Source organism: Saimiri boliviensis, chromosome 8 (assembly GCF_048565385.1).
Source record: "Saimiri boliviensis isolate mSaiBol1 chromosome 8, mSaiBol1.pri, whole genome shotgun sequence".
In the NCBI taxonomy this organism is placed as follows: Eukaryota; Metazoa; Chordata; class Mammalia; order Primates; family Cebidae; genus Saimiri; species Saimiri boliviensis.
Genome location: NC_133456.1, coordinates 51,961,835 through 51,984,339, shown reverse-complemented (window position 1 = coordinate 51,984,339; position 22,505 = coordinate 51,961,835). Strand labels below are relative to the sequence as shown.

The 22,505-nt window shown below is 40.6% G+C and overlaps 1 protein-coding gene across 3 annotated transcripts in view; it reads right to left on the bottom strand.

Annotated features, from left to right (window-relative positions):
• The window catches only part of PTPRG (protein tyrosine phosphatase receptor type G), a 777,462-nt gene that overhangs the window by 553,416 nt on the left and 201,541 nt on the right, over nucleotides 1-22,505 (bottom strand). For all 3 annotated transcript variants that reach the window (XM_039477294.2, XM_039477296.2, XM_039477295.2), the window contains exon 2: nucleotides 22,328-22,432. In XM_039477294.2, the coding sequence (XP_039333228.1) occupies nucleotides 22,328-22,432 (105 nt within the window). The remainder of the gene's footprint in view (nucleotides 1-22,327; nucleotides 22,433-22,505) is intronic.

Sequence of the window (22,505 nt, the reverse complement as noted above, 5' to 3'; positions counted from 1 at the left end):
TAATGTTTTGACTTGACCTGTGCAACAACTTTAGTTATTCACATGAAGAAATATACCATGAAGCTCTGTCAACTATCATCCTGGTAAAGTAGCCAACGTCTAAAAACGAACCCAATCATTCATCCCTAAATATTCATTCACCTTAAACAATGAATTGCACAAATTGAAGATCAACGCATACCCCATTAACTAAGCAACTCCTGCCTATCTGTCATTTTCACTCTGAGCTACAATCAACACCACGCGTGCTCTCCATGGCTGATACAGCACGAATCAAAGGGAAATAAAATCCATTTCACCACATTTAACAAATGCTAAGGAACACTTAAAATCTGCCTAATTTGCAATAGGGAAACTTTTGGAATTGCCTAAATGAACCTGGCCGGTGAAAAAATTCATGGCCACATTTACCATGTAGTAATTCTACACTCTTCCACACTATTGCTATTTATCACTATTTCTTCCATGTTCTACAGCAGAGGATTCTCAACCAAAAAGGATTCCACCCCTGCCTCCCTAGGGAACACGTGGGAACATCTGAAAACGCTTCTGATTGTGTGCTACTCTTTACAGTTAGAACAAAAGGACAGTTAAAAATTACATCACCTGGCCGGGCGCGGTGGTTCAAGCCTGTAATCCCAGCACTTTGGGAGGCCGAGGCGGGTGGATCACAAGGTCGAGAGATCAAGACCAACCATGGTCAACATGGTGAAACCCCATCTCTAATAAAAATACAAAAAATTAGCTGGGCATGGTGGTGCGTGCCTATAATCCCAGCTACTCAGGAGGCTGAGGCAGGAGAATTGCCTGAACCCAGGAGGCGGAGGTTGCGGTGAGCCGAGATCACGCCATTGCACTCCAGCCTGGGTAACAAGAGCGAAACTCCGTCTCAAAAAAAAAAAAAAAAAAAAAAATTACATCACCTTATTTTCTTCTTTCCCCATACTCTCTGTACCCAGTTTTTTCCTCTTCCCTCTTAAAGTTTAATTTCCAAAGGTGATGTTCTTTGGTACTCTCATTGCTGAGGTCCAATCACATGTATTCTGGCTTGACTAAAATCTTCAATTCCTTGTTACGGAAAATTCAGTTCTTAGGGGGTTTCGTCCTTTTACCAAACCATTTGTGGGCAGCTAAGTGTGGTGGCGCACATTTATAATCCTACCACTTTGAGAGGCCAAGGTGTGAAGATCGCTTAAGGCCAAGAGTTCGAGGCCAACCTGGGCAATATAGTGAGACTCCATCTCTACAAAAAAGAAAAAAATCAGCCAGGCGTGGTGGCACACACTTGTAGTCTTAGCTACTCAGGAGGTTGAAGTGGAAGACTCATTTAAGCCGAGGAGTTGAAGGCTTTAGTGGGCTATGACTGGGCCAAAGGATACTGCACTCTAGCATGGGAAACAGAGTAAAACCCTATACGTAAATGAAAACCAAAAAAATAAACATTTGTGGGTGACAATTCTATTATTCCCAAATTCATGGAAAGAAAACCATCCGACACGCTCATATATCATCACCCTCTTAAATACTACACAAAATTCATGTCCATAAATGTAAATGCCATTGTTTCTAGTAAACATTTTCATTTATGGTGACTTGAAAACATGTTGTTGTCACATTAAACTAAATGGCATTTTATCCCCCCAAGGAATTCTTTCATCCACAAATGCTCCATTTCCAGTAAGTAAAGAAGCAAGGACAACAGTTCTCATCTAAATTGACAGAGCTTTTCCTTTTACTACTTCATAGGAGGTGTGTGACTCCTGATGTGGAACTCATCTTTACGGACTGAAATTTCCCTCCCAAAACACCCCCCAACAGCAGCACAGCCCTCATCAAGCTTTGGGCAAATCATTATGACAGCCAACTCAGGAGAGTCAACCTTTATCCTCCCTCACACCCCTCTCCCCTGTGCAAACAGACCCTCCAACACACACCCATTTTCCTCTTTCCCTCACTTTCTAATGGGATGTGTAAATAGACAGTGGAGAAGTTTCCCATTCTGTTCAGAGTGGACTATTAAAGGATCTGAGAAGTCCTGCAGCAAAGCAACCTGCATTACTATCTTTACTACAGCCTTTCCCAATCTTCCACGGTTACAGAAGCCTCCTGCCATAAAAAGCCTGTGAACAGCCTCCTCAACGAATGTTCCAGGCACAGATTGTCAGAAAATGCTCTCTGAGCAACCACCTGCACGTAGCTACTTGCCGGGGACTTTCTACCCAGGATCAATACTGAGACTGGCAAAGAGGGACTCCAACAGTTCTGTACTGATGACATTCTTTTTTTTTTTTTTTTTTTTTTTTTTTGAGACAGTGTCACTCTGTTGCCAGGTGCCAGGCTGGAGTACAGTGGCACAATCTTGTCTCACTGCAACCTCCGCCTCCCAGGTTCAAGCAATTCTTCTGCCTCAGCCTCCAGAGTAGCTGGGACTACAGGCGCGCACCACTACGCTCAGCTAATTTTTGTATTTTTTAGTAGAGACGGGGTTTCACCATGTTGGCCAGGATGGTCTCGATCTCTTGACCTCGTCATCCGCCCACTTTGGCCTCCCAAAGTGCTGGGATTACAGGCGTGAGCCACTGCACCCGGCCTGATGACATTCTTTTTGTGCAGAGAAACTCTACTCCCAGAAGCTAACACAGAAAACCCAGTAAAATTACTTAAGTCTCTAGGTAGCTAACAGTTAAATGGCTATAAAAGTCTCTCAACGTCTGAAATTAATGTCTGCAGTAAATGCCCCTACCAAAAAAAAGACATACATCATACCTGTGGGTTACAGAGATATAAATTCATGATTAGTTGTGATAAATGGTGAGTCTAGCGGCTTTTTGATGAATAACTCTCTGTCTCGATCAGATTCGAAGACCATAAACATGGATTCTAGTAACTGCATTTATGACTAGTATTTTACAGACAAAAAGCTAAAATCAATTAATATATCTCTAATTATTATATTTCCTGTCTTCCCAGTCCATAAATCTATTCTGTCCTGTAGTGAGAACTCAAAATTAAATAACTTTTTTTTTTTTTTTTTTTTTGAGACAGGGTCTTGCTTTTGTCACCGAGGCTGGAGTGCACCCGTGTGATTACAGTTCACTGTAGCCTCAATCTCCCAGGCTGAAGCAATCCTCCTGTGTAAGCCTCCAGAGTAGCTGACACTACAAGAAGGTACCACAACCCATTAATTTTTTTTTTTCCTTTGGTAGAAACAGGGTCCCACTATATTGCTTAGACTGGTCTTGAACTCCTAGGCTCAAGCATTCCCCCAACCAGGGCTCCCCAAAGTGCTGAGATTACAGGCATGAGCCACTATGCCCAGCCAAATATAAAATATTCATCTTAACTTCATTTAAAGCATTCTATAGACCACCAGCATGTCCTGGAACACTGAAAATGTATGTATGTTCTACCTTTTTATATTATAGCTTTACATAATTTATTAAAATAACTTAAAACGTCTAAATGCCAACCAATTAATGTGAAAGAATACTTTAAACACGTTTAATATCCTGTAAAACATATTCTGCAAAGGGCAGCACTCAGCTGAGGTTACCTCTAGACAAATTATTCAAATGATAATGTATACATTTTGGAGCTATCTACATGAGGAAAATTAGAAAAAAGGTATTTACTAGAAGAAAATCATCATGTATAATAAGCAAAAATAAAATAAGATTAAAAGAACATGATATGCTGATCTTACCATAACAAATTACTTAGTTTAAAAAAATGGAGTCTGGTAATTCTTCTGCTTTCTAAGTAACATGTTTTAATACTCAATGGCTGGTCTGAACACGATGGCTCATGCCTGTAACCCCAGCACTTCGGCAGGCTGAGGTGTGCAGATCATTTGAGGTCAGGAGTTCGAGACCACCAGCATGGCCAACATGGTAAATACCCGTCTCTACTAAAAACACACAAAAAATTAGCTGGGTATGGTGGCAAATGCCTGTAATCCCAGCTACTATAGAGGCTGAGACAGGAGAATCACTTAAAACCAAGAGACAGAGGTTGCAGTGACTAGAGATCATGACAGTGCACTCCAGCCTGGGTGACAAGCTGAGACTCTGTCTCAAACCAAAAACACAAAACAAAATCAGTGGCTGTTTTATTAATTTACTCATTAAGAAAACATGTTAACATAATAATGGTGTTAAATAATAACATGTGTGATAGGAACAAATTTTCCTTTTTATACTGACAGTTGAAATCCCAAAATCTACTCCTTTAATATACAGATGGAAATCTGGAAAATGTGATCATCAATCAGAGATGTTAGAATCAAAATCTAAGAAAGAAAACTTAAAAGAAAAAATATCTCCAAAAATAAAGTCTCTTGTCAACAGCACTGACTGCAGAAACTCTTTTGGAATTACTCTGAGATGTGAGAAAGAACCCAGGGTAGAAAAAAAGATGCTAAAATAATGCCAACATTTCTCTGGGGAGGGAAGTGGTTCTCACATGACCTTCTCCAATTTGGGCTCCAAACTGTAGGAATGCAGGAAGCTGGAGTAACATTCACAGCTCACAATTTAAACAGAGATGTCAATACTTTTGGTAAGATATGATCATTCCAATTTAAAGAAAAAGTATTTCTGAGCCACCCTGATGTATAAATAATCTTACACGTTTTCAAACTCCTTGCAGACCTACAAGAGGAATATTGAGATGAATATATTAGATGTTGGTGCATTGAACCTACAGCATCAGTGGCCATCGATGATAAAAATTGGCTTTCAATAGAGAAAAGAGAAAAGGAGCCTTTGAGCTCCCTGGGGACGGTGACCACATGAATCTATCTTTATATTCAAATATCTACAAGAGGGTTTGGGAAGAAGTGAGTACAAACTGCCATCTGCTCTGTGGAAAATTCAGGCCACCATAACACGTGTAGATAAATATACATGCGTTTATACCCCATCACAAGGTATCTTTCGCTTAATTTATATAAAAAAAAGTGAGAAATCTATTCTGGAAGAAATCTGTGGCGATTATAACAACATTTATGTAACGCTGATCAAATATCAAGGTGCTGACACTGGACAAAAAGCTGGATCATGGGTGCCTGTCAATCAATTCACAGCTCTGGTTTCCTTTACACTTCCTTTATGTAAAGGGATCATTTAAGAAACCGCTATTCCCTGCCATCCCTGAAGTGGCATGTCAAGGTTCCCGACTGCGTAACTGTCAGTTTTCTCAGGATGCTGTCGTGGCTTGGCCAGCTGATCCTTTAGGGTCCTTCATGGTTAGCAATACGAAGATGAATATTATTTCCTAACAGCCTCTTAGATCAAAAAGTTGACACACAGCATAGTTACAAGAGACCTCAAAAATAAAACAATAATAATAAAAGCAATCTCACCACCTCTTTACTGCAGCACAGTCAACATTCATCACCTCCATGTGACATTACAAGGTGGGCTTTTTTTTTTTGAGACGGAACTTTCTGAAATGGTCAACTCGCCAAGCTTTCCATTTCTACTCTTTAATCTCCAAAGAGGATTGAACACCATGACACTCACTTGATTCTCTAATACCTTAGCTACTGTGCACAACACAGCTTGCTGTGTTTGTGCCACAGAGTACTCATTCAACTAAGGACTGGCTTAGAACCTCACAGTGGCATGGACACCAACTGTGTAAAAACGATGAATTCTAGTGAGCCTTCAGGTTAGGGTTCGTCAGTCTTGGCACTATTGGCATTTTGGGTCAGATAATTCTTTTTTTTTTTTTTTTGAGACGGAGCTTCGCTCTTGTTACCCAGGCTGGAGTACAATGGCGCGATCTCGGCTCACCACAACCTCCACCTCCTGGATTCAGGCAATTCTCCTGCCTCAGCCTCCTGAGTAGCTGGGATTACAGGCGTGCACCACCATGCCCAGCTCATTTTTTGTATTTTTAGTAGAGACGGGGTTTCACCATGTTGATCAGGATGGTCTCGATCTCTTGACCTCGTGATCCACCCGCCTCGGCCTCCCAAAGTGCTGGGATTACAGGCTTGAGCCACCGCGCCCGGCCCAGATAATTCTTTATTGTGGGGGCTGCTCTGTACATTGTAGGATGTTCAAGAGCATATTGGGCCTCTACCCGCTAAATGCCAGTGGGCCACCCAACCATTCCCAATTATGACAACCAAAAAATGTCTCCAGACTGTGTCAAATGCTGCACAAAAAGGAAATAGTCCCCAGATGAAAACTACTACTCTAGAACAATGGAAAATGTATCCTAAGCAATACAGGGCCAGAAGGTTCTAGAACGAGGCCTAATGAAAATGCGCAGAGTAGTTTCAGGTATAACATTGAACCTTTCCGAGTGCTTTTCTCTACCTGCTTCCCTCTACCTGTTAAACTGACCTCACATATCCACAAGGTTCAGTCCCTCTATGTTTAGATCTCTGCTCAAGTGTCACCTTATCAGAGAGGTCTTCCCAGGCTAAAATAACCCCTCCTTCCCCTACATCCCTCTCTAGGCAACACTTCCCTTCACACTTTATTTCACAGAACAATGTGATGAGATTACATGTTACTTTATATATGCTGCACATGTCATTTTATATGTTGTTCTCTGTGGTAGTCAGCTCTAGTGTCAAAATGAGCTTTCCCCCTGGCCTGTGCCTGATAAACAGTCTTTCACTGAATGACTCGATGAATGAAGTCTGATAAGAGGATGCTCTCACACCTCACTCCTCCACTCCACTCACTGTAAGTCCCTAATTTATTTCACCAAAGAGTCAGAACCTTGGTAAAAACAAAGCTCAGAAAAGAGACCCTAGGTCAACTTCTCAAGACCTCCAAAAGGAAAAGGAGGGAGGTCTACCTGAAGCTTGTAAATTGGGGCATTATGCGAGCTTTTCAGAAAAGTCTTACGCCCACATCTTCAGTACTCAATAATATGTTACTGAGGAACCATCAGGTTCTTCCATAAGGCCTTATCCTCTGCACATCACTTCTTACCAGGATAGAAATGTTCACTGTCTATGCAACACGAAAGTGTAGTCACTAGCTATGTGTGGCTCCTGGCAACTTGAAATCTGGCTAGAGTGACTGAGAAACTGAATCTTATTTTAATTTTATTTCATTTTAATTAAACTTAAATAGCAACATGTAACTAGGAGCTACAGAAGTGGACAGGGAAGCTAGGAATAGCATAAAGGACTCCAAATTCAGGGAGCTTTATTATTTTATTTGCAATGATGTCAGGCTTTTGAAATCAAATGTTCACTTCAAAAGTAAACAAAATTTCTTTCCTATAACATTTTCCTTTATGAAGTACCATGGGGTTGCTTAGCCTTTAAAACCTGAAAACGGGCCAGGCCCCATGGCTCACACCTGTAATCCCAGAACTTTGAAAGGCTGACATGGGCAGATCACTTGAGGTCCAGAGTTCAAGAGCAGCCTGGCCAACATGGCGACAACCCGTCTTTACTAAAAAAAAAAAAAATACAAAAATCAGCTCAGCATGGTGGCAGGTGCCTGTAATCCCAGCTACTTGGAAGGCTGAGGCAGGAAACGCTTGAACCTGGGAGGTGTAGGTTGCAGTGAGCCAAGATTGCGCCACTGCACTCCAGCCTGGACAACAGAGCGAGACTCCATCTCAAAAAAACAAAACAAAACAAAACAAAACAAAAAACTGAAAAAGATGACAAGAGTAACAGCCACACAGGTTATATTTTCCAAGACCCATTCCCTCTGCTACTTCTGGGGTAGATCCTAATCAGTCTAAGGCGGTGGTGCTAATTCCATTCCTGTGGCCAGTAACTGGTTTAAGCATGAGCCCACGAGCCAAGTCCGGCCAACAAAATACAAAGTTGATTCACCAGGCGTGGGATGCTTTGAAGAACATGTTATATGCTCTGCAACAGAGACATGAAAAAGGGACACTTTCCCTTTCTCTTCTGAACTTTGTACTCAGTATTTGACATCTAGAATTCTGCAAGCCGTGTTAAGACCACAAGGAAAGTGATTCTAAGGACCAGGCCTACCCACTAAGGATGGCAACGTCTAAACAACATGGGGTACCCCTTGAAGATGGCAGAGAGCAAAGATGCTGCCCAGAGGTGTCCTGTCTCTAGGTGTTCTATTATCTAAGACAATAAACTCCCTAACACTTAGGCCAAGAGAGTAAGGGAGTCTTTTCCACAGGCTAAAACGAATCCAAAAGAAATCCTTATACTCAATCATACTCCCAGAAATGCCTTCCATAGGAATTTAAGAGAAAAATCCCAATAATATTGCTAGCTATGGTGTACTTATATGACAAGGAGAAGCAAATGTTAACCAGTTCTTTCTGGCACAGCAGGTATGCAGCCCAATTGGCCTTGAGTGTTGAAACTTCCTTTTCACACCCTAGTAGATGGTGAGAGAAAAGATAACTCATTAGGAAGTGGTGTAAGAATATTAAAGCCACAGGACCATCAAAAAGTGTCAAAATCACTCCCCAAGAGGAGTGTGTGGACCATGTACTTAACAACAGTGAGAAGAAAATACCTCCCATTATCACAGAGAGCCCCAGAAGCAGAAACACACTAAAAATGTCTTTGCCCATCTCTGCAGGTGCTAGTCACACACCAAGAAGAGCTTCATATTTCATGTTCCTGCTAAAATCTCTCAATGACCAATCGATACCCAGTGTATTAATGGCATACACACCCTGCTAAAAGGAAGAACATCATCCTAACACTTGGAACGAGGGGGAAGGGTGGAACAGAGAAACACAGTTTCCAGGAGGAAAAGTGGCCAACAATAATTGAGGCAGAGCTACTAAATGATGCCTCTGAGAGCAGCAAAATTTCATGCAGCTTTAAGAAGAAGCTTGTTTTTCTCCTCCAGAAAAAGGGCTTCAACCTGGGAGAATGTGGATCAACAAAAACAGGAAATCTGGATTAAGTGGCTTCCCATGTCCAAGCAAACGCTCAAGATCAACTCAAGAAATGGATTACAGAAATCAAAAGTACAGTGAGATACCATGTCATGCCAGTCAAAATGACATTTCTTTTTTTGAGATGGACTCTCACTCCGTTGCTTGGGCTAGAGTGCAATGGCACGATCTTGGCTCAGGGCAACCTCCGCCTCCCGGGTTCAAGCTATTCTCCTGCCTCAGCCTCCCGAGATTCTAGGATTATAGGAGTCCGCCACCACACCTGGCTAATTGTTTTTTTTTTTTTTTTTTTAATTAGTGATGAGGTTTCACCATGCTGGCCAGGCTGGTTTTGAACTCCTGACCTCAAGTGATCTGCCCAACACATCTGGCTATTTTTTTTTCTTTTTTTTTTTTAAGTAGGCTGGTTTTGAACTCCTGACCTCAAGTGATCTGTCCACCTCAGCCTCCCAAAGACCTGGGATTACACACATGAGCCACCATGCCTGGCCAGAATGACGATTATTAAAAACTCAAGAAACAATGGATGCTGGAGAGGCTGTGGAGAAATAGAAACACTTTTACACTGTTGGTAGGAGTATAAATTAGTTCAATCATTGCTGGAAGACAGTGTGGGGTGATTCCTCAAAGACCTAGAACCAGAAATACCATTTGACCCAGCAAGTCGATTACTAGGCATATACCCAAAGGATTATAAATCATTCTGTTATAAAGATACATGCATGCCTATGTTCACTGCAGTAGTATTCACAATAGCAAAGACATGGAATCAACCTAAATGCCCATCAGTGAGAGACTAGATAAAGTAAACGTGGTACATATACACCATGGAATACTATGCAGGCATAAAAGGAATGAGATCCTTCACTCACATCCTTTGCAGGAACATGAATGAAGCTCGAAGCCATTATCCTCAGCAAACTAATGCAGAAACAGAAAATCAGACACTGCATGTTCTCACTTATAAGTGGGAGCTCAACAAGAAGAACACACAGACACAGGGAAAAGAACAATACACACTGGGGCCTGGGGAGCAGGAATAAGTGCGGGTGAGTATCAGGAAAACTAGCTAATGGGTGCTGGGCTTAATACCTAGGTGACAGGTTGACAGGTGCAGCAAATTCCCAGGCACACATTTACCTACGCAACAAACCTGCACATCCTGTACATGCACCCCTGAACTTAAAATAAAAATTTAAAAAACAAAGGAATGGGTTGCAGAGCATAATATAAATCCCAAAAAACCTACCAAGTCAGGTCTATCGCTCTGGGATTCTCTCCATCATGATAAGCAGTAATGATACTTAAATCATTTAACAAATCAGAGATAATAATCAATGATAAGGATGGTTGAGAATGGGCGTAGAGGTCTAAGGAAGGAGTTTTACAAAGTCCCAAAATAAGAGGAGTTTCCAGGGCAGCAAGAAATGGGGAACAGAGGGGGACTGGGCAAGTATGTATTTCAGGATATTAAACAATCTGTATGGCCATGCCAGAACCAGCACTTAAAATGAGCCATAATTTTTGAACTATTTTCCTTCATTTTAAAAACAATTCTAGGAAATTTTCTACCTTTTGTCATTTTTCAAATCACAGATATCGTCTGATTATAAGGCACAAAACAAGAGGCTTTTCAATCCTGCCAAAGTAGTGATATCTCCTACAGAAAAAGACTTATTCTGTCATATTGGAAACCCAGCTGTAACACTGCTTAGAAAAAATTTTTCTTTAAACTGGCCCACTTTTTATAAAATCTCGAATATAATTTAATAGGAAATGTTAACACATCAAAATAGAAAGCTAGCATGGCCTGCCAGCCATGAAGGGTACCAGGATATAATGAAATCCACGATATCAAATTCTAAGATATTCTCCCAGCAGACTGAGGCCAGTCCTATCTCTTATTGATAAAAAGAGATATGAGCAAGTGACAGAGAGATGTTAAAGACCTATTAGTACAAAACTCACTTTCTCCTTGATTTAAAAAAAAAAACCAAACCTCAAGAAGAAATGACCTTATTATGTTAGAGTCAAGTATTTGTATCACAGTAGAGTCATAGAGTCATTTTTCATATGACATAAAATCCTAATGACTACTCCACTCAAAGAACATATTATTAGTATTCCTGTTATGATTCTTTTTTGAGACAGGGTCTCACTTTGTCTCCCAGGCTGGAGTGCAGTGATGTGGATCAGGGTTCACTGCAGCCTTGACCAGGCTCAAGCAATCCTCCCACCTCAGCCTTCCGAGTAGCTGGGAATTACAGGCATGAGTGCTACCATGCCCAGCTAATTTTTAAATTTTTTTTTTGTAGAGACAGGGTCTCACTATGTTGTCCAGGCTGGTCTCAACTCTTGGACTCAAGTGATCCTCCCACCTCAGCCTCCCAAAGTGCTGAGATTACAGGTGTGAGCCACCACACCCAGTGAAAAACATTATTATATACTATAGGGACAGGAATGAAAAGTGAGAATTCCTAAAGTTATTAGACAGCATTTCTCAAGAAGGCAAAATTCTATGTTATATACATACCACTGATACGTTTTTAACCTACACAAGGTCTCAGTTACATAACAGAAAATGGGCCTTGGCCAGGTGTGGTGGTTCATAATCCCAGCACTTTGGGAGGCTGAGGCAGGCGGATAACGTGGTCAGGAGTTCCAGACCAGCCTGACCAACATGGTAAAACTCCATCTCTATTAAAAATACAAAAATTAGCTGGGTGTGGTGGTGGCTGCCTGTAATCCCAGCTACTCTGGAGGTTGAGGCAGGAGAATCACTTAAACCCAGAAGGTGGAAATTGCAGTGAGCCAAGATCGCGCCACCGCACTCCAGCCTGGGCAACGAGAGTGAAACTCCGTCTCGGGGTGGTGGGGGGGAATGTAGGGGGCCTTAAAGTAAATGAAACATAGGACAGGTAAGCTTTAATAGCAAGAAAGACCACCAAGAAGATAACCACCCTTAATGCAGTTTATCTCAAACAGGGTCATAGGCAATCACCCGCTAAGAGATAGAAGTGATGGTCATTCAAAGATTAGCCAACAAACCACTGAAACTAACACCACCACTTCACAGTCAAGAACATGCCAGGTAGACTGACCACAAGATCATGTAAGACAGAAGATTTGCATAGCTACAAGATTATACTTAAGCCTGTGACTGAATTCCTTTCTTTGCTTAAATAAACAGCGGGAAAATTCAGTCTTTAAGTATATATTAGACATGTATTCCACTACATATTGGCAAATCTAAAAGTCCACAGTCCAGTGAAACGGGTCCTCCTTATTTTCTTCTTTCTGCTACCAAGACCACCCCACCAAGAGAAGGCACAACATGAGAAAGGAGAGTTCAGTTCAACTTGATAATTACAACATCAAGCCCAGCGTGGTAGGTCACACCTATTTTAATCCCAGCAATTTGGGAGGCTGAGATGGGTGGATCAATTGAGGTCGGGAGCTGGAGACCAACCAGGTCAACATACTGAAACCCAGTCTCTACTAAAATATACAAAAATTAGCCAGATGTGGTGACACACGCCTGTAGTCCCAGCCACTCAGGAGGCTGAGGCAAGAGAATTGTTTGAACCCAGGAGGCGGAGGCTGCAATGAACCAAGATTGTGCCACTTCACTCCAAACCTGGGTAACAGATTTACATTGTCTCAAATAATAATAATAATAATAATAATAGTAATGATAAGATAATTTCAACATGGGAAATTTCAGCCAATAAAGTATTATAAAGCATGATATTCACCAACAATATGTTATTCACCAAATGAAATTCTACATAAGCAGCTTCACAATATCCAGAGGGAAAGATGGAAAGTTCCCCTGTTTTCTATCATCAGAAGGTGGGTTTTAGCCAGGCTTGGTGACTCATGCCTGTAATCCCGGCACTTTGAGAGGCTAAATCCGGAGTATTGCCTGAGCCCAGGAGTTTGAGATTGGCCTGGCCAACATGGCAAAACCCCATCTCTACAAAAATTAGCCAGGTGTGGTAGCACATTCATCTGGTCCCAGGCACTTCAGCCTGGGTCAAAGAGTGAGACCCTGTTTCAAAAGAGAAGAAAAGAAAAAGAATGAAAGAAAACAAAGTGGGTGGGCTTTATGAATCAAATCAGATATAATGAAAGAGTGTATTTTGTTAGGTTAGAAAAAAAGACCAGCAGCCCTTAGGCAAATCACTATGCTCCAATTATAATTCCGCTACGTGTATTTCTCCTTTGAACCTTTAAATTAATCATATCCTTCCACCCATGCACACACCCCTCTCCCCCAAGAAGCTGGTTTCAAAGGACAGAATATCATCCTTTCAAATTTATAACCAGGAAGAAAGATGTTTGACTTTAATCCATCACAGATATGAAAAATATATATTTAAATACAACTCTCTGTATGCCTTGTGTTGATGCAATAAATTTATAGATTAATGAATATTAGGATTTATGTTATGTCAAAGTAAATATTGACCTTATCTTTGGCTGGGTCAATATTTACTGCTTTGCTCAATAAATCTTGATGTTCATTTTCAAACTAAGTCAATATCAATTCATTAATTTCTGCATGGTTCATATCAGCATTTTATAAAATTTGAAACGCCAGTGAAAATGTTTCACCTAAAAAATTTAGATACCGCCAATTAAAGAGACAAAAAGGTTTTTGCTTTCCTTCTGGCTTCACTTTTAGGTTTTTCTTCACTTTCTCTCCCCCTCAAAATTGTTACAAAGAAAATTGCCTGGATTTGATATCATTTAGCCTTCTATTCTAAAATGAAAAAGTTACCTAATATTAAAATATTACAGAAATATAAGTATTAAAAGGCACTATCTCTCATTTGTCAATGATAACCACAATTAAATGTTGGGTATAGTCTCTGGATTCTTCAGCTTTATTCATTAATGGGACCGTATTACCCATATTATTTTAATAAATCTTGTAGTTCAACCTCCTGCGTTTTGGTGGACGTTCAGGTAAGCATTTCCTTGTAAGGATGTATTATAATTAATTACCCAAGTCCCTATTTTGGTCAGTTAGGCTGTTAAACACAATGCGACTTTGGACACATGCACACGTGTTTCAGGAAGACAAAGGCCGAGAAGCAGAGGTGCTGGATGAAAGATGAACAGTATTTAATATTTTCACAGATATTGCTACAGAACCCTCCAAAAAGGCTCCATCACCCCACTACCTTCAGAGTCCCTTTCAAACCCAAACTCTCAGCATTCCATTTACCCATGTATTAAATGACCCATCATAGCAAAGACTGAAATTGTTACCACTGATAACGTATCACTTGATATCAACACAGCACTGAACAGTATTTCACCTTACTGCTAGGCTTTTCCAAGGGTCACAAGGCCCCTAGGGAACGTATTCATGTCCTCTTATAATATATTAATACATTAGCATCTATTAACTTTACAAACACTTGTAAAACCACCTCCAGAGAGAAAATGCCAAGAAACTTTAGAACTCAGGTGGCAAGGATGAGAGTTGTAAAAAAATAAGAAAAGAACTCTAAGTAGAGAGAACAATTTCTTTCAAACAGTGGAGAGAAACTAACCAAACTAGGCCAAGTATTGAAAACTTCTCAAGGTACCTTAAGCATATGGCAACGCATTTTTCTCTTTTGTACATAAAGTTCTGATTAGTGTGTGACCATATGTGTTTTTTCTTATACCATCTATTCTTGTAACCACACATCAACCATAAAAGAAAAAGAGTACCTGTAGGAAGAAACAGTTTATTCTACAATTTGTTCCCTACCTTAAGGCCCTCCTATCCAAAAACATTTAGGTAGAAACAGGGAAATACGATGATTCATTACAGACAAAGATTCTGTTCAAAGGGCATGAACTCTGACAGGCATAAGAAATGCAGACAGAACACTATACTGCATCTTAATGGGTTCTAGTCCGAGTTCTTTATCTTTTCAACCAACTTACCACTGCTCATTTACTCATTTCAAATTAAATGCAGCGCGATGATCTTCAATCACCTTGGGGGTGGTCCTGCACAATGCATTTTGTCTTCTCCTCCTTGTACAAACGATAATGAACTCCCATGAGCTGTTTTCTCTCTCAAGTCCCCAGTCACACAACCTCAACATTTTTCATCCTTTCCTCTTCCTCCCACTGCCCAGTCCTTAACCCTACAACCAGTGGTCTTAAACGTAAAACCAACTGTAGCCTGATTCCAGGTGAAGCTCTTTAATTACTCCCTATCACCCTTAGACAGACGTTCTGTGTTACCAGCAGAATACCATAAGGCCCTCCATAATCTAACACAGGTCCTCTCCATTATGCCTTTAACTTTCTCCATCCCCTTTCAAGCTCTAGAGCTTCTGAGCTGCTTCTCGTTCTCTGGACACTGCCGGAGTCCTCCATGCTCAAGGCCTGTGTGTGTCCTGGCAAACACCTGCCCATCTCTGAAGGTTGGGAATCTGGCAAAAGCAATTCTATGAGCAGCTTCTCTGGCCATTCCCATTTAGAACACCATCTGGCACACAGTAGGCAATGAATAAGTGTGGTAAACAAATAAGTACTTCTACTTTAAAACTTAGTAGATTGATAGGGTTATACAGAAAAGATATAAATTAACTGTAAAAATAAATAAATTAAGGGAAGACTGAGGAATTTAGGCAGAAATTGATAGGGTTAAGCACCGAAGCAGAGAGAGCCTCCGAGCTCAGACAAAGACTCTGGCTGATTTCTCCGCAGTGGTTTGGTTCCACACCAGCAGAAGGTCTCTATTAGGGCCAGGTGCAATGGCTCACGCCTATAATTCCAGCATTTTGGGAGGCTGAGTCAGACAGATCACTGGAGCTCAGGAGTTCAAGACCAGCCTGGCTAACATGGTGAAACCCCATCTCTACTAAAAATAGAAAAATTAGCCAGGCATGGTGGCAGATGCCTGTAATCCCAGTTACTCAGGAGGCGGAGGCAGGAGAATCGCTTAAACCCGGGAGGAGGAGGTTGCAGTGAGCTAAGATCTAGGTGACAGGACAAGACCCATTCTAAAAAAAAAAAAAAAAAAAAAAAACAAAGTCTCTATTAGGAAGAGAATGTCTATAAGGAAACGATTCCCTTAAGAGATTTTGCAGGCATCAGGAGAGAGGGGAATAACACGACAATATTAACATTAAACTTTGAGGCTTACAGTGCCTTCCATTCTTCTAATGACAAAAGCTGACTTCTGCAGGCACGTGTATTTTGCTTTATCCGGTATAGACATTCTTAAAAATAGGCATGAAAATGTAATTTTAGGAATTTAATTATATCTTAAGTTCACCAGGGGAGCTTGTTATTTAAAGAGATGCAAGAGTGAAATCTTTTGCAAATCACCCACTAATTTATCCGAATTTCACGGCAGGACTTCCCCTTAGTAAATTCCCAAGGACAGACTCTGGTTTGAGTTCATTTATCCATCTATCCATTTGTCCACTGGAAAAAAACATGCGCCCAATCTGCACAAAACAAGATACACTGGCACACTGCAGGAGAAACAGGGAATTATAAGCAATAATCTTTGTCCTCAAGGATTCTACATTTAGCTGGGGAAACGAGACACACGCCTACACACACACATGCATGTTATAAAACAAGATGTTTCTATGAATACTGTAGTTAGGCGCCATATAATTAAGAGCCAAATAGGTAATACCTACTCCACTCCAGGGTGTGGACCAGGAAGTACATACTACAGGTGCCAATATATATTACCTTTAACCCTCAAAGCCATCCTGCCAGGTACACACACTTTTATCTCCATTTTACAGCTGAGCAAGTCGTCAAAGCGCAAGACAGTCAGAAAGGACCATGGATTGCCCCTGGCCATGGCAGGAATGCCTCTTAAGACAATCCTGCTTCACCTTCACCCATCCCAATACTACACATGTCTTTTGGGGAATTTTGGTCACTGCATATTTCAATTTTGGATTCCTCTAACAATGAGAGATGGTCCCCTTGTACTGATTCTTAGAAGCTATTTCTACACAGAGGGAACATGAGATAAGACATTATTAAAAATGTGAAAACCAAACAGAATTAAGTTTAAAAAAAAAAAAAAAAAGGCAGAGGAAGGGAAGAAACTACCACCTGTTTTTCTCCAGTCTTTGAGGGGCAAGGGGGAAAACAGCTTTATAAAAACGCCTCTGGTCGGGTATGGTGGCGCACGCCTGTAATCCCAGCACTTTGGGAGGCTGAGGCAGGCAGATCCCCTAAGTTCAGGAGTTCAAAGACCAGCCTGGCTAACATGATGAAACCTTGTCTGTACTAAAAACACACAAATTAGCTGGCAGTGGTGATGCGCACCTATAATCCCAGCTGCTTGAGAGGCTGAGGCGTGAGAATTGCTTGAACTCAGGAGGCAGAGGGCTGCAGTGAGCCAAGATGGTGCCACTGCTCTCCAGCCTGGGTGACAGAGCAAGACCCTGTTACCAAAAAAAAAAAAAAGAAAAGAAAAGAAAGAAAAAGCCTCAAATTTCGACTCAAACTTACTCTGGATTTATTTTCCTTTCTCTTTCCTGAATTGATGACCTAGCTAGCATATGATACTCTTTGTGCAATAATTTTAGACATTCTGGGCAAACTCCAAAATTCATGAGCTACTATCACCTCAAGAAACACAGAAATATACTTTACTTGAATAAAATTAATAGAAAAGAAATTGTTTTATTATTTCCATTGAGATACTATTAAACTGTGGCATTTTTTCCTGTATAATTCTACATAAAACATATAACTCATTCCCATTTTTGCCTATTATGTTCATACAAGGAAAAAGAAATCCAAAGATGTAAAGCAATCAAATTACATTGCTATTATTATGTCAACAATAGTATCTTACATTTATGTTCCATTTCATACCTTCTATGAGGTTTTCATGTTAAACTCAGATATTATGACCCTGTTTTTTACTAGCAGATGAAATTAAGACCCAGAGAGACAACCCATCTTCCAATGACCACAAGAGAACGCTAATACACATCTCCAGATTCCTCAATAAATAGTTCTCCATGCTAAAACTACAGGTATTCATTCACAAAGGCAGTGTTTGATAGGCCTATATAGGTAAAGCTTAACATTTCAAACATAAATAGGGTGTCTGTATTTTCCAAGGTGACGCAGTGAAATGGAAATAAAGTAGGGTAGACTTAAAGCGACAAGTAGAAAGTTATACTAACAATAATGAACCACTATCATGACACTATCCTAAAAACATGCTCATGACATCATTCTAAAGGCAAGTTATCCACAGCTGGAAAGCTCATACCTCTCCTTAGTGGCCAAAAGGGAATGCCGTGAGAATAACAGGATCAGCATTGTTTACCAGACCCACTCACACAATAGCAAGCTTAGGAGCGGACACAGTCACCCCAGAACATCCCACACCCACTCATCTCCCTGATCCACTTCCTGCAGCACTGCCCTCTAAACTTATCTTTGGCCAGTAGCGGTAGCTCACACCTGTAATCCCAGCACTTTGGAAGGCTGAGGTGGATGGATCACCTGAGGTCAGGAGTTCGAGACCAGCCTGGCCAACATGGTGAAAAACCCCATCTCTACTAACAATACAAAAAATTAGCTAGGCGTGGTGGCGCATGCCTGTAGTCCCAGCTACTCGAGAGGCTGAGATGACAGAATCGCTTGAACCCTGGAGGCAGAGGTTGCAGTAAGCCGAGATGGCAGTGCTGCATTCCATCCTGCGAGACAGAGCAAGACCTTGTCTCAAAAACAACCAACAACAACAACAGAATAAACTCGTCTTTGGCCCTCCCAAGTCCTTTCCAAAAACAGGATCACAGAAAAACTAAAATGCTGTCTAGGAGACATGCTGAGGATATTCCAGTTTAAGGGAAATGCAAGGCAAAAAAAAAAAAATAAAAGAAAAAAGTTTCCAAATTTCTGCAACAGTTCTGTATGTAAATCAGACTAACATCTGCTAAAAACTCATACTATATTACTGTAAGCAGAAGTTGGCAAACATTTTCTTTTTTTTTTTTTTTTTTTTTTTTTTTTTTGCCTCGAGATGGGAGTCTTGCTCTGGTCATCCAGGCTGGAGTGCAGTGGCACAATCTCAGCTCAATGCAAACTCCACCTCCCGGATTCAACTGATTCTCCTGCCTCAGACTCCCGAGTAACTAAGATTACAGGCACCTACCACCACACCTGGCTAATTTTTGAATTTTTAGTAGAGATGGGGTTTCACCATGTTGGCCAGGCTGGTCTCGAACTCCTGTCCTCATGATCTGCCCACCTTGGCCTCCCAAAGAGCTGGGTTTATAGGCATGAGCCACCACGCCTAGCCAGCAAACTTTTTCTGTAAGAGGCCAGATGGCTATATTCTAGGCTTTTCACTATTACTAGATATTCAATATTTAATTTTACTATATATTCAATATTATCAGAATAGTAATATTCTACGTCTGTCACAACCACTCAGTTCTGCAACTGTAGCACAAAAGCAGGCATAGATAATAAGCAACGTGATGGGTGCGTTTGTGTGCCAACAGAATTTATTTTATAAAACACAGCTGCAGCTTGTAGTTTGCCGACCTCTGACTTGAGGATAGTCTGCTTAACCCTCATTCCCAAATGCCAAATAGCCACCCCTTGTGAATTATGGCTGAGAGAATCTAACTTATTCAGCTCTCAGAATTATGCAGTAATCACCCACTGTCAATTGCGACACTGTGAATTCCAAAAACAACAGTAATTGCAGCAATAATAACCGTCTCGAAAATAAGCAAGAAGTAATACCTACTTAGTTTATGCCAGAGACTATGTTAACGTTTTCACAAACATCATCTCAGTGAATTCTCATAACAACCCTACATGGGAAGTGCTGTTAATCGTTCCCATGTCACAGTTTTCCAACATCATCAGGATATGAACAAAACTTCACTTTGAACTATGGTTTGTCTACATGACTTCAAAATTCACACCCTCACACACTGCACCCCCAAAGCACCCCTGGCATTATTTTAGGAGGACATAAGACAAATCAGAGAATTCGAGGCCTGAGATTAAAATCTAAACTATTAAACCAGTTTTTCAGGAACTGCCTGCTTCATTTTGTAAATTTAGAAACATTTCCCTCATAAAAAAATAAGGCTTTTTTTTTGGGCCCACTTTTCAAGCAACAATATTATCTAGAGGACTATGCCTGCAGCTGACAGTCCCACATCTCATTGGCTGTGGTTTTAAGATGCTGGTCTGATGCACCCACAGTTACAGGCTTCAACTCTTACTCCTTCCTGGCTTGTCTTACACATTGGCCAAATGCTAAGGAATGCCTGTGATGAACTCCCAAGACGTCTTGACATGAGAACCAATACTGCACGCACCCTTAAGTACGAGGCAACCACAGATACTATCAAATTGTCAGGAAGAACTGTTGCAAGCATAGGAACTGTACACCACCAGTTGATATCTGTCACATCCTATTCTTCTTTCACTTACTTTTTCCATTATGCCTAACAAATGACTCCATTCATTCTTCCAAACCAGTCCACACCCTTCCAAGCAATTCCTCAAATGACTCTCCTACCTGATTTCTAGGGGAAAAAAATTAGCTAGAACAAAGGTTCACCAATTAGACAACCTGTAGACCCTATCCAACCAGCCACCTGGTTTTGCACAGCCTGTAAAGCAAGAATAGTTTATACATCTTTTAATGAACAACAAAAAAAAATCAAAAGAATATTTCCTGACACATGAAAATTATAAAATTCAAATTCCAGTATTCATAAATAAATTTTTATCAGAGCACAGCCAGTCTGTGCAGAACTGTGGGTATGTGTACACTGCAATGGCAGAGATGGGTAGTTGCAACAAAGACAATATGGCTTTTGATGTTTATTATTTGGCTCTTTTCAGAAAAAAAGTGTGCCAACTCTTGAACTATCCGCCCTTCTGCTACTGGAGGCAAATTCAGATACAATACATTCCAGAAATACAAAATGGAGGCTTCTTAAGTCCACCAGAGTTAAAGACATCCACAATCACTCCATCACAGAGAGGGCCCCACTTATGGTCATTCTTAACTATGTCATGGGAAAAGTTTAAGGACTTTCATCTCTTTGCTGCCATTTGCAATTGGACATGTCAATGGGATGTAACTTCCAATTTCCTGACTAACAGCATTATTATTCTAAATTGATGAACTGTAAATAGCAGGCCACCTTATGCCTCCTCCTGACTGATGTCAGAGCCACAAAGCACAAAATGATAAATTTTCTTTGAGTTTCTTGGCAAGATGCTATATATATGTCATTTTGGCTTTCATCTCCCAATTTCCTTCATTTATCAGAAATGGTGTCAAAAAGCCTCTAATTAGATCATTCTAATCACAAGGTACTGGGTGTGATGGAAGACTTCAGAATCACTATCTGTTCACTGCAAAACAAAACAGATAGGCTATTCTCCCTGCAGGGCAGGAGATTTATCAATAGACAAAAGGATGCAAAAAGCCGATAGATAAGGTGTAATTAAAGATCAGACCTATAAATTTTATACTGACATAAATTTAACAGAATTTGCTGGGAGAAAATCAGGATTTAAACCCAAGCATCATTATGAAAAGAATACTTTCGGTTCTATATGCAACAACATTGCATAATACATAGATTTATTATTAAGACTAATACTCTGTGCCTCCAAGCTCTTTCATACAAGGAATTTGAATTATTCAGTGCCAAAGTAATTTCCAAAGTGGTCTATCTTACCCAAGCATTCCTCCTTAATTAGTTTTAATACATTTTCCATATATTTTTGAGCATCAAAATGCTCTTTTAGAAATAACAGAACCCTAATCCAGAAAGGTCTGTACCTAGTTTTTGTTTTCGTCCCCTTAAAATGTAAGAAAATTATTTCCAAAGTAATATTCAACATAGTTAGAACAATGCTCTCTCCCTTCACTAGCTCAAAGGGTAAAAGTAAAAATAAAAATGAAAAGAACTGCAGATTACCACTGAGTAGATGGCTAAAATACATTTAAATAACAAGATGTGATTTAAAAATAAAGTTGCATTTCTTGGCTTACAGCCTAATAGAGCATTCTGATATCTGATGTTCCTAATGTTTAGCAGACATTTAGCAGCTCAAGACTAGCCATATATTTTCTGCTCTCTGAAATCACAGCCACTGAAAAGACAGAAAAGACTACGTCTTCCAGAAAATTACAAGTTTGGTACAATAACTCATTAACAGCAGAGTTCAGAAATAAATGCAAATTGAGGGGAAAACAGGTTGAGGAAACAGGTGGTAGAGATAAATTAAGGTACTTACAACCTTGAGGGAAAACAGGCTCGAATATTTCAACTTTTAGTGAACTACGAAAGGTTTGAGCAAACAGAACTCAGGCATAAAAGTGACTGAAAGTGTGCTTTCGAGTGAGTTGAATGGGATGGTAACTGGCCCGTGTGATCCCCATCAGAACTGGACTTACCAGAGTAGGCCCAGTACGGGTCGCCCGAAGCCTTGCGTCTGCGGATCTGCGCCGCGCTGCTGTGTCTACTCTCGTGCAGGGCTCCAACGTAGCCTTCTGTCAGCGCTGCAAGAGAGGGAGACCCGCAATGAGACAAAGGCAGCGCCCCACTGGACATAGAAAGGGTGTGAAATAAATT